General features: G+C 37.8%; 2 protein-coding genes across 2 annotated transcripts; one reads left to right on the top strand and one right to left on the bottom strand.

Moving 5' to 3' along the window:
* Window positions 1-176: 176 nt before the first annotated feature.
* On the top strand, window positions 177-2,788 carry LOC129802999 (alpha-N-acetylglucosaminidase). The gene is made up of 4 exons (XM_055849282.1): window positions 177-469; window positions 532-1,310; window positions 1,366-1,957; window positions 2,021-2,788. The coding sequence occupies exons 1-4, from the start codon at window positions 230-232 to the stop codon at window positions 2,723-2,725; spliced, it is 2,316 nt and encodes a 771-aa protein (XP_055705257.1). The 5' UTR covers window positions 177-229; the 3' UTR covers window positions 2,726-2,788.
* LOC129803009 (phosphoenolpyruvate carboxykinase [GTP]-like) lies at window positions 2,774-17,295 on the bottom strand. Its single transcript, XM_055849294.1, has 4 exons — window positions 16,933-17,295; window positions 7,007-7,770; window positions 3,269-4,194; window positions 2,774-3,204 (listed from the first exon to the last, which is right to left on the bottom strand). Exons 1-4 carry the CDS (start codon window positions 16,965-16,967, stop codon window positions 2,980-2,982), a joined length of 1,950 nt encoding a protein of 649 aa, XP_055705269.1. The 5' UTR covers window positions 16,968-17,295; the 3' UTR covers window positions 2,774-2,979.
* Window positions 17,296-17,920: the final 625 nt, after the last annotated feature.

Genomic DNA, 17,920 nt, shown 5'->3' with positions numbered 1-17,920 from the left:
ATACTAAATACTAAAGGAAGCACAAAATCAATAAATTTGAAAGTACGAGCAGTTTGCGAATAACCTTTCACCACTGTTTCTTTGCTTATTCAATTTCAACCACTTGATAAGAATAGCAAACTAATACACAGAAGTTATCAATTGCTGTGAATCTCCATTGAGAAAATAATTCCATTCAGTTGGAGAATCTTCTCCCACCCGAGAGGTCAGTTGATAACATTCCCCCAAGATGAGAGCCTCTCTAGTGCTTCTGCTGTGCATTTTATTAGTGAATTCCGCACAAATCAATTGTACTCGAGATGTGACTTCCTCTGTTGATTTTACCAGTTTCTTGAATAATGTGAGGTCAGACACACCGGCTGAGGAACAAAGGGATGCTGCTCTTGAAGTGATTTCTCGATTAATTCCCGAGAGAGCTCATGAATTCACAGTGGAGATTAATATTTCTCTCCCTCTCAATACGTTTAAGGTATTTTTTTGTGCGAACTGTCATTTTGACAAGTTTTTAAATTTTTAAATTTAACGTATTAGATTTCAAAGAGCGATGAAGCAGACAAAGTGCAAATTGTAGCGTCATCGGGAATCTCAGCTTGCAAAGGATTCTATCACTATCTGAAAAATTACTGTGGTTGCCATGTGTCCTGGGATGGGGATCAGTTAGCACTTCCAGAAATTTTACCGCTCGTTAAACTGTCTCGGACCTCTCCGAGTCGCTTTGTCTACTACCAAAATGTCTGTACATGGTCATATTCATTTGCTGCCTGGACATGGCTTGAATGGCGTCGTCATATCGATTGGATGGCTCTCAATGGTATCACATTGTCCCTAGCTCCTGTCCAGGAAGACATTTGGACTGACATTTACCGAGAAATGGGACTCAGTGAAAAAGAAATTGAAGACCATATTGCTGGACCGGCCTTTTTAGCATGGCAGAGAATGGGCAATATAAGAGGAGTAGGAGGACCTCTGCCTGAGCTTTTCAAAGGACGCCTTGCCACATTGCAGAATCAATCGGTTTACGAAATAAGACGTTTGGGAGGAATGGTAGCTCTACCTGCTTTTGCAGGCCATGTTCCTGTTGCGCTACAAAGACTTTTTCCAAACGCATCTTACACACCAGTTGAACGGTGGAATAGGTTCAGTGATGATGAATGTTGTCCTCTGTTTCTTGATCCTTCAGATGAGCTCTTTCAATCAATTGGAAAAACCTTCCTAGAGAGAATAAGGGAGAAGTATGGATCTGATCACATTTACTTTGCTGATCCATACAATGAAATCCAACCCAAGGAAGCTAATCCCGATTACTTAAGGTTAGACCCTAGGTTTCAAGCAGACATCTTGGATTAATATTGTGCGTGATTTTAGGAAATCTGCCCAGGGAATCTTCTCAGCAATGCAAGCTGTTGATGACAAAGCTGTATGGTTGCTTCAGGGTTGGATGTTCGTAAAGAATCCTTTTTGGAGTGATGAACTACTAGAAGCCTTTCTCACTGCTATCCCACGTGGGCGGTTTCTTGTCTTAGATCTGCAATCAGAACAGTTTCCTCAGTATGAAAGGACAAATTCGTACTACGGACAACCTTTTATTTGGTGCATGCTGCACAACTTTGGCGGGACACTTGGTATGCATGGATCCGTTAACAACGTCAACGTTCTGGTTCCTGCAGCTCGTCAGAGAGTTAATAGCACAATGGTTGGCGTGGGAATTACGCCAGAAGGGATCAATCAAAACTATGTGATGTATGAATTTGCCTTGGAGATGGCCTGGAACTTTGAGTCTGTTGATGAAGAATCTTGGTTCTTCAAATACGCCAGTATCCGCTATGGTCATGTAAACTTCCAGGCAATCGATGCGTGGCAGCAATTGAGGAATAGTGTCTACTCTTACAAGGGGTTAGACAAGATCAGGGGGAAGTATACCTTCTGTCGAAGACCTAGCCTTAAGCTTTCGCCTTGGGTAAAGACAAGCATCTAGGGATCGTGTTTTTATTTTCTGCTTTTAAGAAGTTAATCTTTTCAGGCATGGTATGAAAGAGCTATGATTGAGCGTGCCTGGGAGAGCCTTCTCAATGCTTCGGATGGACTTAGTTCTTCTCAACTATATCTTCATGATTTGGTTGACGTCACACGCCAGGCACTTCAGAATCGTGCCGACGAGATCTACCTTGTTATCATACAGGCATACAATCATCAGCAAACTCTTTCGGTAGAAAGAATGGCTGCACAATTTCTCGATCTACTCGCAGATATCGAAAGGATCCTCAAAACTTCTTCACACTTCCTACTTGGACCATGGATTGAGAGTTTCAAAGCAATGGCAACATCTGACTCCGAGAGGCATCTCTTCGAGATGAATGCTCGAAATCAAATAACCCTGTGGGGTCCTAATGGAGAGATTGTGGACTACGCTACTAAACAATGGAGTGGACTTGTTGAAGACTTCTTTTTACCTCGCTGGAAGTTGTTCTTCAGCGAAATGATAACTGCAATGAAAGCCAACAGCACCATCAATAACAACCAAGTTCAGGAGAAAATTTTCCAAACTGTCGAAGTCCCTTTTACCCTGGACACAAAAATCTATCCTGTAAGTCCAGAAGGAGATCCCATTGCAATTTCTAGAGAATTGTACGACAAATGGGCCGATCTGAGACTGAATGTTACGATTCCCAAAAAGAAGCCAAAGAGACTGGTCAGGATGAGCAGAAAAGCCAGGTATTTTTCATAAATGCCAAAGGAACTTGCTTGTAAAACTTTCTCAATGATTAAAAGAATATTTTTTTATTAAAAATGTTATTCTTTATTATGCACCTATCGCTAAAACAATGTGTTTTATCACAAAAAAATCTTTAATAATGTACAAAATCTTATAGCATCTCTCAGGTCCCCTATTTCTAGGGGGAAGTCGTTAGTGTCTTTTAACTATCGTTTTGTGACCTAAAGCCTATTATTTATTGTGAATTCTTTGCTTCCTTGAGATTCCTATTCCTTAATATCATTGATCCGTTTCCTGAGGTCGCTCAACTCCCTTCCAATGGCTTCGGGAAGGTCCTTTCCCACTTGATTATCGAAGTACTTAGCAATCTCTTCAACTTCCTGAGTCCAGAAAGCTTTGGGAATGGAGAACAGAGTATCCAGATCAATGGGTTGTTTGAGTCCTTCAACATTGAGGGCTCCTCGGCTGGGAATTCGTCCAATTGCTGTGTCCTGTAAATGGGAAATTAGTATGAATATTCGCTCAAAATCCTTGTTGAGAAAGAGTTTGTCTTACCTGGAAGCAAGGTTCGTTGTCAATCCGTCGGATAATCCAGTCGAGTACCCTTGAGTTCTCTCCAAATCCTGGCCACATGAAATTCCCATTGTTGTCCTTGCGGAACCAGTTAACGTGGAAGATCTTAGGCAAGCGACTAGATCGACTCTCCATGCTTAGCCAATGATCCAGGTAGTGTCCGAAGTTGTAGGCGAAGAAGGGACGCATAGCAAAGGGATCGTGCATGATGACCTTACCCTTGTGCTCAGCAGCAGCTGTGGCTTCGCTCCTCATTGCAGCTCCCAGAAAGACTCCATGTGCCCAAGAGTTAGCCTCATAGACCAATGGAACGCCTGCTGGACGTCTTCCGCCAAACAAAATTGCACTAATTGGGACACCTTGGTGATCCTCCCATGCTCCGTCAATAATTGGGCATTGAGCTGCTGGAGAACAGAATCTCGAATTGGGATGAGCTGCTGATGTCTTGGTTTCTCCCTTCTTCCATGGACGTCCCTGCCAGTCTGTGATCTTTACTCCTTCAGCCACCTCATCCATTCCCTCCCAATAAACTCCTCCGTCAGAAGTTGAAGCCACATTCGTGAATACCGTGTTCTTGAAAGCTGTGGCCATGGCATTGGGATTGGTGGCCATTGATGTGCCCGGTGCTACGCCAAAGAAACCATTCTCAGGATTGATGGCTCTCAATTGACCCTGTGAATCGAATTTCATCCATGCAATGTCATCTCCAACGCATTCAACTTTGTATCCAGGAAGAGTTGGGGTCAGCATGGCCAAATTGGTCTTTCCGCAGGCTGAAGGGAATGCTGCTGCGATGTAGCGCTTCTCACCACGTGGATTTGTAATTCCCAGGATCAACATGTGTTCAGCCAACCAACCTTCCCTGTGGGCGATGGTGCTGCCAATCCTCAAGGCGAAACATTTCTTTCCTGGAATGGACGGATCATTCATTTGTACTCAATAATAATAATAATGATAATAATAATATACTTTATTCACAAAAATAGGACCATCCCTTTTACAATTGTGAAAGAATTAAAAATGAAAAGAAAGAAGTATCGGCAGCAGAACTGCCGCCATTCGGTATGCTATTGTAAGCAGTAACGCCCTTAACAAACAGGGTTCTATAAAGGCAGTCACTGCCAACCTTAGGCACCAAGAGTCCCCGAACCCTGGCCGAACCCCCCCTAACCAGAAGACTCGACAGGTACTCGGGACATCCAGAAATCAACAGGTGAAACAGGAAAACAACAGCCCTCATCTCCAAAAGGGATCTTAGATCACAACCAATGAAAACGTTTCTGTATGGAGTGATGTGATCCCGGCAGTTTATGCCGCAAATATACCTGACACAATCATTAAATGAAACCGTCAGGCAACGAATTGTGTCACTATCCGCTGCAAAAAGTAGTTCTGCTCCATAGTTAAAAAATGGAAGAAGCAGCACTCGCGCGAGGATCAAACGAGTGTCATAGGGCGTGATGTCCCGGAAGCGTCTAAGAGTATAGAGAGAATAGTTGACCTTCCGGCAATTAGAAGTAGCATGATCAGACCAAGAGAGAGTTGTATTGAAGATTATACCTAGGTTTTTGACCTGATCAGAAAAAGGAATAGTTTCACCGTAAAGGTGCAATGGATAGAAGTCAATGGCAATTCCTCTTTTAGAAATCACGATAGCTTGTGACTTTTAAGGATGCAGAATTACTCCGTTTGATAACGCCCAGTGTTCAATTTTAGAAAGATTAGCGTTCATGAGTTGAAAAGCTTGAAGAGGATCAGAAGGCTCACCCTCAACATAGATTTGAAGGTCATCAGCATAAAGATGAAAGGAGCAATTCGTCAATACCAAGGATAAATCATTAATGAAGAGAGAAAAAAGCAATGGGCCTAGAATTGAGCCTTGTCCAATGCCCTTATTTAGAAAAGAAGGGGGAGAAAAATTCTCACAATACTTTCCGATTAGTGACCTTCCAGTGAAGTAGGATTGTATAAGGGCAACTGCAGAGGATGAAAATTTAAAAATGGAACATAATTTATAGCAAAGGAGATTGTGAGGAAGGCTATCAAAGGCCTTAGTAAAGTCCAACAAGACAAGAATCACGAAGCGACCTCGATCCATAGAAGACGCAATATCGTGGTTGACTCCCAGGAGAGCCATCGTAGTGCTGTAGCCCTTTCGAAAGCCTGACTGAAAGTCACAGAGGAGCCTGTTTTCCTCTAAATATTGCGATATTTGCTCGTGGAGAAGAAACTCAAAGGCCTTTGATAGAACAGGAAGAAGGCTAATAGGCCTGAAATCAGAGGGAGATTTGGGATTAGTAATTTTGGAAATCGGAACTACAAGAGTCCGTTTCCAAGAATCAGGGTAATTTGAAGTAGTGATTTATAATTGAAGATCAGTGAGCACTGGAAGGATTACCGGGAGAAGAATTTTGATGAACTGAAGAGAGACTGACTGACTAGGATGACCATGACCGATGTGAGGAGCAAAGTAAAGGTGAATGGGTCGCTGTCACGAGAGTTTCTCGTGAACAACGGACTCAGACAGGGGGACGGACTATCGTCCGTCCTCTTTAACCTGGCACTGAAGAAAGCGATCCGTGACACCGGCGTGAGCATGAGGGGGGGGTCATACTCAATAAGTCCACACAGCTCCTAGCCTATGCTGACGATATTGACATTATGGGGCGCAATCCCAGAGCTGTACAGGAGGCCTTCATCCAGATTGAGCATGCGGCACGAAATCTGGGGCTACAGATAAATGAAGGCAAAACGAAGTATATGGTGGCCTCGTCAGCAGCAACTCCGGCAACATCTACGTAGAGCATCCGTCAAACAGGGCCCCCGATGGGGGACTACAACTTTGAAGTTATCAACTCCTTCGTGTACCTTGGGTCAAAAATCACAGCCGACAACAATATCTCAACAGAAGTCCGCGCACGGCTGCTGAAAGCCAACAGAGCCTATTTCAGTCTATCAAGAGTTTTCCGGTCCAGAAACTTAAGCATAAAGACTAAGCTACTGCTGTATAGGACTATGATGCTGCCAGTCCTCGCACGTATTCGTCTGAGACGTGGGTCCTCAGCAACCAGAATTGCGAATTCTTAGCTGCGTTTGAGAGGAGGATCCTACGACGGATTTTTGGCCCCATATGTGAGGAGGGACGATTCCGGAGCCTATACAACCATGAGGTGTATGAGCGCTACCGAGAGGTAACTGTCGTCAAGCAAATACGTCTCAATAGGCTCCGGTGGGCTGGTCATCTGGTTCGCAAGGATGAGGACGACCCAGCCTGGAAAGTCTTTAGGGGTGGACTCTATGCTACGAGAAGGCGGGGCCGACTCAGCCTCAGATGGACCGACGGCATGGACCAGGACGCCAGCTCATTAGGGGTGCGGAATTGGAAAACAGTGGCGCGTAACAGGCTCGAGTGGCGACGGGTCCTGAGTCAGGCCAAGACCAGTAATTGGTTGTAGCGCCGGATAAGTAAGTAAGTAAGTAAGTAAGTAGAAGAGAGACGCCATCACACCTCATAGCATTCGACTTGACACGTGAGATAGCGAAAACTACGTTATCATGTGAAACACAGTTGAAGCTAAAACCCTCCCAGGGCGCGGGGGGCAAAGATGGAGAAGTCAACGGATCAACAGCACAGGAAGAAAAGAATACGCATCGAATAGGAAGAAAATTTGAACTTATATCAGTCATACTTCTTAAGCTTCCTAAATAAAACCAACTTACCCAAAAGTGAATTTCCACCGTATCCCGATCCATAGGAGACGATCTCATTGAGGGCAGGTTTGTGAAGGATGATCGTGCGTTCGGGATCGCATGGCCAGGAAGGCATATCGACCACACCAGATGCAGGAGTTCCAACTGAATGCAGACACCTCACAAATTCATCACCATCGTAGAGTTGTTCCATCACATTGCTACCCATTCGTGTCATGATTCTCATAGAAGCCACAACGTAGGGAGAGTCCGTAATCTCTACTCCAATCTTCGATAGAGGTGATCCAACAGGTCCCATTGAGAAAGGCACCACATACATTGTCCTTCCCTTCATGCAGCCGGGAAATCGCTGAGAAATGGCTTTCTCATATTCCTGTGGTGGCATCCAATTGCCAAGAGTGCCCGTGACGCCAGCCTTGGGCGTTGGTACTGTCTCCTCACGCCTCTCTGTACAGATAAATGTCTTAGACTCCACACGTGCAACATCGGCGGGATTTGTGCGTGCCAGCCAGCAGTTGTCGTACTTGGGCAATGGGATAATGGTTCCCTGACGCTGTTGCGTTGCGAGGAGTTCATTATTCTCAGCATCTGATCCATCGCAAATGTGAATTTTATCTGGCTGGCAGAGAGCTGCAGATTCCTCCACAAAAGCCCGTACTTTAGGTGACAATCGTGCAGGATCTCCATTAACGGTCCTCAGGTGACTGTACTTAAGTCCTGCCTCAGATGCCGTTGCCATACGCTTCACATGTTGAGCAATCTGGCGCGGGAAGCTGCAAACAAACGAGTAAAAGTACATATAATTAAGCGGCATTTATCGCTATAAATGAGTAGAGATGTCTGATATCTGTACGAAAACAATGGCGAAGATTTTACAAATTTCTTCTATATAACCGCATAAAAGAGGTCCATATTCGGGTGAATGGGGAATTTTTATATACGAAATATAACAATTTTTCATATTTAACGTAAGCATGGCATATTGTACGGTAAAATGTATCGATTATGACTAAATAAAATATAATCACTATACAATATCAATTTTATAACTACTGATCGCAGAATTGTCATTTCTTTTGCATTTTCATTTAAAACTTGCTCAAATATTTTCCTTTAATGAATAATTATTTATTTATCCCTAACGATTCAGTCAGATATTCTGTGCCTCGTGCACTTTTATCGCGTATATGAAGATTTAATACAATAACTGTTTTCCGTTAGATGATACAATATTAGTGAATAATATTTCATTCCCGACTTGAAATTCTCAAGGGGAAGCTGGAAAATTAAAGAAAATAAAATTGAATAAGTTTATTGCCCTTTCCATCATATCATTGAAAAACTTAAGGATATCAGATTTTTACTGCTTGTATTGGTGGAATACATCATTTTAAGCACCATTCTGGACAAATATCGAGGCTCATTAATGTTTTGTGCATAATTTTACATTAAATTGGGTTAGCGCCACCAATTTTCTGTAATTTTCCACGCCATAATCTTCTTTTTGTTTCGATAAAATAAAATTAAGATGCTATAACCTGAATAAATAAAAGATATAGAAGAAAATACATCTTGACATATTTTTGTGATTATCCCCCCAATTCTGAGATAAATCTTTAAGCCTTAAATCTTTAAATCGCCCTTTAAAGACCGATTCGTATTCTGTGATAAAAATCTTTAATTTTAAAGTGTCAAATTTATTTAAACCTTTAAGACTGTAAATTTCGAATTCTACGCTAAAGTTTTACAGACTTACAGATGTCAAATATCTATAAATCGTCTTTAATTTTAAAGCTGGTCGAGAGGACCTTTTAAACCTTTAAGTCCAGTTCAATTTGAGATTATCAATTGTTCAAGGGGTGTGTTTAATCAAAAAGATTAGTTTAATTTATCACAAAGATGTATATTTTTCTGGAGAGTGATGTAGTTGATCATTTACATATGCTTTTGCGGTGTTCCTCTCGGGTGGCCCCATAGAATTCAATTCATCCGTGAGATTTCACCAAAAGGGATCATGTCTGTCACTTTATGCATCCAGAGTATCTCTGCGTTCCAGGACAAAATTGACGAAGTACTCCTTTTGGCTGAGAAGTGTGTTGGTACCCCTCTTTCTATTCTTTGGTCCAGATGGAGCTCCTGGAACCATAAATTGACCTCATCACTTATCTACAGCCACTTCTTGTTTGAATTACTTACCACTTGAAATTAATTGACCTGAATTGCTCCTTTTTTGCCAGAAAAAAATCTGAAACTGGGAAATCTGTATGAGTATCTTCCTGTACCTTCTGTTTAATGGGTTTGGCGTTTGGTGGAGCAACTGCCAATATTTTGGCGATAACTAAAGTCTGCTTGATTAACTGCAGCGGAATTGCGACATTGAGGAGAGGAGGAACTATGGAGATTGTTCTTTTTGTTTACAATAAATCGGAACTTCATGCACTATTAAAACTGGAACGTCTTGTTTTGACATCTTGGATAATCAAATTTCTTTAGGGGCGCTAAAGGCTATTTTATCCAAAACTCCTATAACTCAGAATTCGAAATCTTTAGTATCAAAGTTAAAGCTTTAACTTAAATCTTTAGGCTTCTTTATCTCAGAATTGGGGGGTATTTACATTATGTCGTACATTATATTCACATTACAGATTCAATTTTATGCTTTTTATAAAAAATTTTCTGCATTCTGGGCACTGTTTCTGCAATTTAGTTTCACGTTAGAAGATCAGGAAGCTGTCCTAATGTTTACAATTTGGCTATACTGCAATTAAAGAAAGAAAATGTTAACTCTCACGAACCAAATATTAAATCATAATTTTTCCATCAATTACACTCACTTTTTCAAATTTGATCCCTTTTTCTATGTGCTCGAATCCAATGCAAACGTTGGTGCACTTCAAGGCTTTAATTTATGATTAACATCACCTTTTTCATAAATTTTCATTGGAATATGAATCTCTACTTAGTAAACAAAGCGGAATTTGACAATCTGGTAGCGCCATACAAAAAGAACACAAGTTGTATATAACTTGTCTCCTTTACAGAACAAATGTAACTATAAAATATCAAAACTTGATGTTCATTCAGTTTCACAACATTATGTCAACATAGCAGCAAGAATATGTAAGATAAATATACTTTTGATGTTTTTGACACAGATTTATACATTTTCACTCAAAAATAGATTATATTATAACTTATTTATTGATCTAAAAACATTTAGTCATAATTTTAAGGGAAAATACCAATATATTAACCGAAATTTATCAAATAAAATGTATTATTCATATTAATAGAAAATAACTGATATTTTCTATACAATTTTTAGTTAAGTTATTTTTCTGGTTATGTAACGCATATAATTTTCAGTCAATATACATCCATCATGTTCATACATTATAATTTTTAAAAATATCTTGATTACATTGAAAATACGTTGGTTACATTTGAGACATACATTATTTGGATATCAAATGCCGCTTGGTTGCATTGAGAAACCTCTTGAAGATTTGAGAATCACTGGAAGTCTTGGCGCGAAATCAACGACGATATTCGTCTTAATTCGCATCAATTTGGAGGGGCATATCTTGAAATGCGATTGGTAAAGAGCTGGAGGCTCGTCCGCGTCATTCCGTTGGATTAACAACCTCTTTTCTGAAGCATCTTGCATTACTTTCCGCAAGAATATTTTGGCGGGAAAAAATACTGTGGATGAGTTATCTGAGGACATAATGAAAGACATCTTGATGATACTTTTTCGGCGAGGTCGTGACTCTTGGTTTCTAATCACAAGAGCACCCAGTATCATCAAGAATATGATCTTTGCTTTCTTTCTCTTTGTTTCTGGCGAGAGTGATCTTTGAGATGAACTTTTGGGGACTGGATCAGTAGAGTGACCTCAATCAAGGGGTAATTCATTGAGAAATTCGGAGCAAAATGATACATTTTGATCAAGATTTTGTGTAAAAAGTGTAGCGAGACACGAGAAAATCTTTGTCAGTGAGGTATAAAAGTGAGTCACCCCTTCGATTCCAATAAACTTCAAGTTAATTAAAAAAAAAATTGAGATCAACCATCACGATCACTTCCTCTTCAAAATCCAAGGTGATCGAGAGATCAGATGGACATAAAAGAACTTAATTTAAAAAAAATCCAGTTGATCTTTTCGGTGAATTCTGGAAAAAAACTGACCTCTTGGAGACAGAGTCTTCCCAGCTAAATCTAGTTTTAGCAGAAAGATCACTCTCTCTTTTGTCCAGCGATCGAGAGTAAAATTACTCGTTTTATCAGGTCATGAGGTCACTATTTTGCTCACTATCTAAATTTTAGAGAAAATTGCTTGGGTGACAAACAAGTTGAAAAACATGAGAGTGATGCTTTTTCTTATCTTCAGGCAAAATAATAACGACTTGGGCCAAGTTATTTTTGAGTTTTTCAGATTGTGCAAAACAGACGTGCCCCCAGAGTTGTTTTGGCAGATTTTCTTAGGCTGTCGTGACACTCGTTAAAATTGATAGCAAAATATCACCTTGGCCTTATCAATTATCACAAAATGTGTCTCTATGGTGAAAATTCCTCTTTGTATTTCATAAATCGTTCTTTTATGGCCGGAAAAATACAATATATCGATAACAAAAGAAATTGCAACAGAAATCATGTGAGAATTTTCATATGTGATCACTCTTTTGGTGATTTTTTTGGTGATCACAAATACTCTACTCGTGATCTTGTTCAAAGAATCCCTCCACACGATCACGCAGATTACAATTCTCTTTTCCAGCTAAAATGCGTTAAGTATAAATATTTGCCATGGCATATTTATATTTACAAATCCCACAGTGGATGTTTTTCCCTCTCGCAGATGATCATCTTCCCTGTCACGATAAGATCATCAATAATATTTTGCACAAGTCTTGCTGACATGGTAAATTTTGTCGTAGGTTTTTTTCCCGTTCTATTGACGGTATATGGACCCTCTTCAGTTAATCCCTGTTTTCGTGTTTCGACTTTCACATGTGCTTTGGACTTATCATGCGGTGGTTTCTGGCTCGATCTTCTCTCCTTATCACTGAACTTCGACTCGCGATTGGCACTCACGACGAGCCTCTTAGATTTCTTTCAATGAGATTGAGGTTTAGAGATCAAATTTCAAATTATAATTAAATTGTTTTATTTTTTTCAAAAATAAAGTCATTTAAATTTACGAAAAATGTGGCAAAATTTTGTAAAGTAACATTGAGAAAAAAACCAAGCTAAAATACTTAAGAAAAATTCAATATTTACGAGTAGTAAGTTTTTACTAGAACGTTTTAAGAGAATGAATTAATAAATGAATGAAAATAATTTATGCGTCATTTTTCATAGTAAATAAAATTTCTTCCCTTTCAAGAAAGTTGTTTTCCTTGATTTATGACCTTCACAATTCAAAAATGACATATTTTTGAATTATAAAGATATAACTATTTTTTAAAAATAGAAGATTTCGTTTTAATTTTAGAAATATTTTCTTTTAAGAATTCTCGTTATGATCCTATTTTTTTAATAATCGGAGAACCTTAAGGCCCAAATAATCTGGTACTTGAGAATGTTTAAGCTGAAGCTGGGCTTAAAGGATTAGCACACCAAACTTCAATACGCCAGGGGCTTGAAATTACGGATTCATTTGTTCTTTCTCCACAATTTCTGACTATGAAATGACTTTCCGCTCACAAAGTGTGATAATCTTAATCCCATGGGTAATCCCGGGTACCACAGCAATCAGACTCTCGTAGAGACACTTCGGGGCCACAATGACCATTCTAAAAACTTCCAGGATCTTCCTCAACGCCCCATAAACCAAACGAGTAAACCCATACAGGAACCCAATAATCGTATTCGGGTATCCGCAGTATCCTAAAAACAGGCAGCACCTGATAGCCATGCATCCCCTAATTATTGCACACGGAATGATAACAGTAGCCTGCCCAATCACCCAGAAAAAATCCTCTAACAATCCTCCTGGTAATCGACACCAGATCCGCAAATCCACAATACAATCTCCTACAATTTCCCAGGATTAGAGGTCTTTTGAACAAATTTGCTTTACCCCTCTCCTGGATCAGCCTGAATCTATTCAGGGTTTTAGGCAAACAGATTACTTAGAATTTTACAAGATAAAAAGAGATCATAAAGAGAATTTTGTAACAGTATTAACAAAATTAGGGTACAGGTCAATATAAAAGCCCAGTGAATTTCGAATGGCCATTGCAAGGATCTCTCTGAAGCTTTTAGTAACTATAAGTCGGATTTATGATGAGTTCTTCCGGATTTAGCATTTAAAAAAATTTAAAAATTGTCGTATGACATTGTCATACACCGAGAAAAAAACAATTGTTTAAAAAGTCTTTTTCATTTGAAATAAATACAGATAATATTAAGATGTATACAAAAATGTCAGTATTAAATTTTACCCATTAAATTAATGCTTGTTGCATTGGATTTCATAAAACAGTACTTTTAAATCAAAAGTAAAATTTTATTTTTGACAACACAACGTTGCACATTTAATATAAATGTGTAGTTTTTCATTTTCAATGTATAATTGTTATTTTTACCATATATTATCTTTGATTCAAAAGCTGAGGTATTTATTTCAAATATTTAAACATTCGCGCTAAAAGAAAAATTATTTATTCTCCGTATGAATGTAAAAATATTTGAAATTATTGTTATTACTTTCAAAATCAAAATTATTTCGTTTGTATTGAAAGAAAAGTCAATTGATTCGAATATTTACCCAGAATTTTTAACATTAAATGCAAAATATTCAATTTAAATAAATTCCATTTTTCTCGGTGTACTGTTACAATTCCCCTACAGGGCTTCATTCGAGCATAAACATTGTAAATTAAAATAATAATAAAAGTTTGAATTTTTTTTAAATTTCATATACGCGTATCATTTTTGATCAAGCTTCTTTTTTTGAAAAATTTAAAAATTATAAATTAATGAAAGTATTGAGAATAATTTGGATATACTAATTAGCAATCTGGTGCCTGTCTTTCCCCTAGGTTTTATCAAAAAAGGTCCTTTAGACCCTCTAGGAAAAGTAAAATATATTTTCTAAAATAAATTTAATAGACAATCTTGGTCTCCATTTTTCCTTTTTCGCCTATCCTCAATTAGCAAAAAGACTAAAAAAAAAACTAAAAATAACTCTTAATAATGAATAGAAAAGTATATTTCTTCTTAAGGTTACTATAATGAAAATTGGTCTGACACAAAGTTGTAAGGGTTTAGTTTCTTATAACCCTTATAACACAGAAAAAATATTTCGTAAAATTGTTCATAAAAATTGACCAACGGTTTCTCTTTTACGGAATAAAATTTTTCGTAAAATTGTTCGTGTAAATGTTTGTGAATTCCCACAGGCGACTTACGAAATGCTCGTAAGTCATATAACCCACTAATAAGTTCGTAAAAGTTTGTACACTTTTCATAAGCATTGTTTGTAACATGATCACTTTAAAGAGCATTTTTTGTTCTTTTTTCTTTTATAAACATTTGTTCGTAAATTTTTGTAAAGACACAAACAAATGTTCGTAATATTTTGTCAAATGTTCCCAAAGCTTTGCCAAACAAACAAAAATGTCAAATAAACATGTGTAAAAAAAAGAAATGCTCATCAAGTGATCACGTTACGCACAATGTTTGTATAAAAGTACAAACTTTTACGAATTTTTTGTGGGTTATAAGTATTACAAGCTTTCGTAGTTCTCAGTGGGAATTCTCAAACATTTTCGAACAATTTTACAAATTTTTTTTTCGTAGGATAAAGTAGTACAAGTTGGACAATGCAATGGTACAAATTGAACAGGGTTTTTTTCTTGATAAATTTAGTACTTCTTTTTTATTTTGGTTCCTTGTGCTTAAAAAAAATAGTACTGTATTTATCAAGAAAATATCCCTGTCCAACTTGTACTGGCGAATTGTCCAACTTGTATCACTTTACCCTAAAGGAAAAACCGTTGGTCAATATTTGCCCTACTACTTTTAATAACTTCCACAAAAACAAACTTTATGGCTCTGGCACACCTTTTAGATCAGGAAAATTTCATAAAGTTAAAATTCACATCTCTTTCTTCCTTAAAAGCTTTGTATATGTCTATCCTACTCTTTTGCACTCTTCTTCTCCTTTTGAACGTCAGACTAAATTAAATTTAGTTCAGTCCAATTTTGAGACTGAAAGAATTTGATAGACATGCAAATCTTTTAAGATAGAAAGGGACGTGAATTTTGATTTCATGAAATTATACCGTGCTAAAAGGTGTGACAAAGGCATTAAAAAATAATTTAAAAAGCACATTTCTCTCATTTTCCTTCGAAATAGAAGAAAAGAGTTTTCGGTTATCAATGAAGGGTGGTTAATTTCCTATAAAATCGCGCTATCTGGAAATGTTCCATGCCTTAAAATGATTTTTTCGTGATCACAAAATATTTATTTATCAATTTCAAAACCTAAAAGCAAGTAAAGAAGAGTAGAAACTGAAAAAAATCTTTTTATCTATTTTTAATGATTCTCATTTTCAAGTTTTTTTTTACAATGAAAAATAAATTGAAATTATCAATAGATTGATATAATCTCAAACAAATTGGTTAAGAGATTAGTCAATTTGAATTTTTTCACTTCCGGTAATTTTGAAATTTCACTAAAACTCTTTTTATTTTTAATTTCCTTTATTAATGTTTTTCTTGTTCTCTTCATCTCTACCTTTTTGTCAAATCTGCATTGATGCGGTAGAATTGATATTGGATTGCTTTTAAGTAGAGGAAGGCTTCGAAGCTTCGTACACATTCTCGTTTCGAAGTGATTCATTAAATTAAAGGAACATAGGAAAATATGATATATTCCAAGCGTGAAAGCCTTCCTCTATACATTTAGTACTTTAAGGGAATTCCCTAATTCAAAGGAATTTGAAGAAGATTTCTGTGCTTGAGATTAAACCAATATTAAAACATTTCTTTTCTATCCCGAGATCTAATGATGTTTACTAGTTTAATTGTAAAATTTTCCTCCGAGTGAAACTCCTTATCTTGGGTGATTAGACACCATCAAAAGAATCCCTCAAAAAATATTTAAAAGCGCAGAAAAATCTCTCCAACGGTAAACAATGGCTGACATTACGTAAAGCCAAAGATGATGAGTTTGTCTCTTCTGAGGATCATTCAACAAGACGCACTTCCAAGATGTTATTTTTAATTATGCTCTCTCGCGATAAACAATTGTGTGCTCAATGGGGAACTCTCGTGGGAGGATTTTCCCTCCCACCGACCCCTTAAATATTCCAAGTGGCTGGAAATCGCAAAAAAAGACTGTCTCGGCGGTCTCAGCCAAATGTGCATGAAGGCCAATAATGAAATAGTGCAATCATAATGATTGCAGATGCGGAATCACGAGACTAACAAGCATGCAAATTGCCCTGGCTTTTATTGTGAAGCTCCGTAAGTAATTTCCTCATGTTTGCGCAGCTCGTGGACGTCAGAGGGTGGCCTGAGGAGGAGGTTCGGGCTATTTTTCCCGCGCTCGTCAAATGGAAAATAGATCAGTCGGAAAAAAGTGCCACTCGATCGATTGATGTGTGTTTGGGGCACTCTTGGCAGCCAATTGTGAACTTTTGTGGGACAGAATGGATTTCTGGCCACATGCCACATCATTTTACTTTCACTAAGCTCCTCTGACGTGGTCTGTTCTCGAGGAAATCGCCCCCAAAAAGACATAGTGAATGTCAAGGTCGCCAATGTGATAAAACTAAACAGCTATCGGACGTTCCTTGTGGAAGTTACTAATTGCTGGTAAAAACTATAAACTCTGTCATCCACAATTCAGAGAAAGAATGCCCTAAAAATGCTGCCACATGGCGCAAAAAAAAAGAGGAAATTGTATGATAAAAAAAACTCACCGCTTCGTTGTGAACAGGAAAACTTTCGATATCATGCTGATTAGCTAAAAATGCCTCCGGGAAATGCTAAACAGAATCCTCACAAAACACTTTCACTGGCCTGAAAAAATCACTTCCTGAAGCACTTCTCACACAAAAAAAAAAATTAATCACAAAAACGTCCTTTTGGTATTTGGAACAATTCTGGAAATATCCTCGGGTGATTGGCAACTATCGAGACCACTGTGTCGGGAAAAGTCCATCTGACGATCACTCTGTGGGATTGAGTGAAAGAATGATTGATCAGATGTTCAAGCACAGCTTTATATATTGTGTAAAGTGTCGCGCGCTCTAGCTACTGCCGTTATATAAGTACATTTGCCCCCCATGGTAGTATGTGTAAATTCTGATAAAAAGCTAGTGATAAGCTTGTTTTAACTTATAGAAGCTCAGATCCTTTACAAAATAATGATGTTTGTGCCTTAAATTGTTTACATATTAGACAATTTATATCAATAACAATATTTTTAAAAGAATTATTATTGATATTATTTTATTTTAATTACCTTGAAATAAGGTCCAAAGAAATAATAATTGTAATTGATCTCTCGTGTCTCTTGGTACTTGAATTTTAATGCTCATTTTCCTTCCTTGTTCTCACTTCTACATCTTGTTATCCTGAGTTACTTTTATCGCTTTTATCCTTTAAAATTTATTTACTTGTAGGGGATGGTTTTCAGGCTTCGAACACTATATTTTTCCCACATTTCTTTAATGAATCTGACTTAGGGTAAGTGTGCCAAATTTCGGCATAGTTGCATGCAAGCGTCAAAGTCTAAAGTTTGAAATGTAATATATTAAATTCAAATTGATTTTTTTATTCTTTCTTTTTAACTCTTTCGCGTCTTTAGGGTAATATCATAACTCGGGGAAAAAAGTTTTTTTTGGGTATTTACATTAATTGAAATCTATCTGTTCGTGCACGACATCATAATAAAAGGATGTAAGA

The sequence above is a fragment of the Phlebotomus papatasi genome, chromosome 2 (genome assembly GCF_024763615.1).
Source record: "Phlebotomus papatasi isolate M1 chromosome 2, Ppap_2.1, whole genome shotgun sequence".
Classification (NCBI taxonomy): domain Eukaryota; kingdom Metazoa; phylum Arthropoda; class Insecta; order Diptera; family Psychodidae; genus Phlebotomus; species Phlebotomus papatasi.
This window is presented reverse-complemented; position numbering and strand designations above follow the sequence as displayed.

Excerpts from the sequence above, each read along its gene's own strand:
- LOC129802999 (XM_055849282.1), top strand. The coding sequence starts at position 230 with ATGAGAGCCTCTCTAGTGCTTCTGCTGTGCATTTTATTAGTGAATTCC. Across the intron at positions 470-531 it reads TCCCTCTCAATACGTTTAAG|ATTTCAAAGAGCGATGAAGC; the intron begins GTATTTTTTTGT and ends TTAACGTATTAG. Across the intron at positions 1,958-2,020 it reads GCCTTAAGCTTTCGCCTTGG|GCATGGTATGAAAGAGCTAT; the intron begins GTAAAGACAAGC and ends TAATCTTTTCAG.
- LOC129803009 (XM_055849294.1), bottom strand. The coding sequence starts at position 16,967 with ATGATATCGAAAGTTTTCCTGTTCACAACGAAGCG. Across the intron at positions 7,771-16,932 it reads TTCCTGTTCACAACGAAGCG|CTTCCCGCGCCAGATTGCTC; the intron begins GTGAGTTTTTTT and ends GTTTGTTTGCAG. Across the intron at positions 3,205-3,268 it reads ACAACGAACCTTGCTTCCAG|GACACAGCAATTGGACGAAT; the intron begins GTAAGACAAACT and ends TCCCATTTACAG.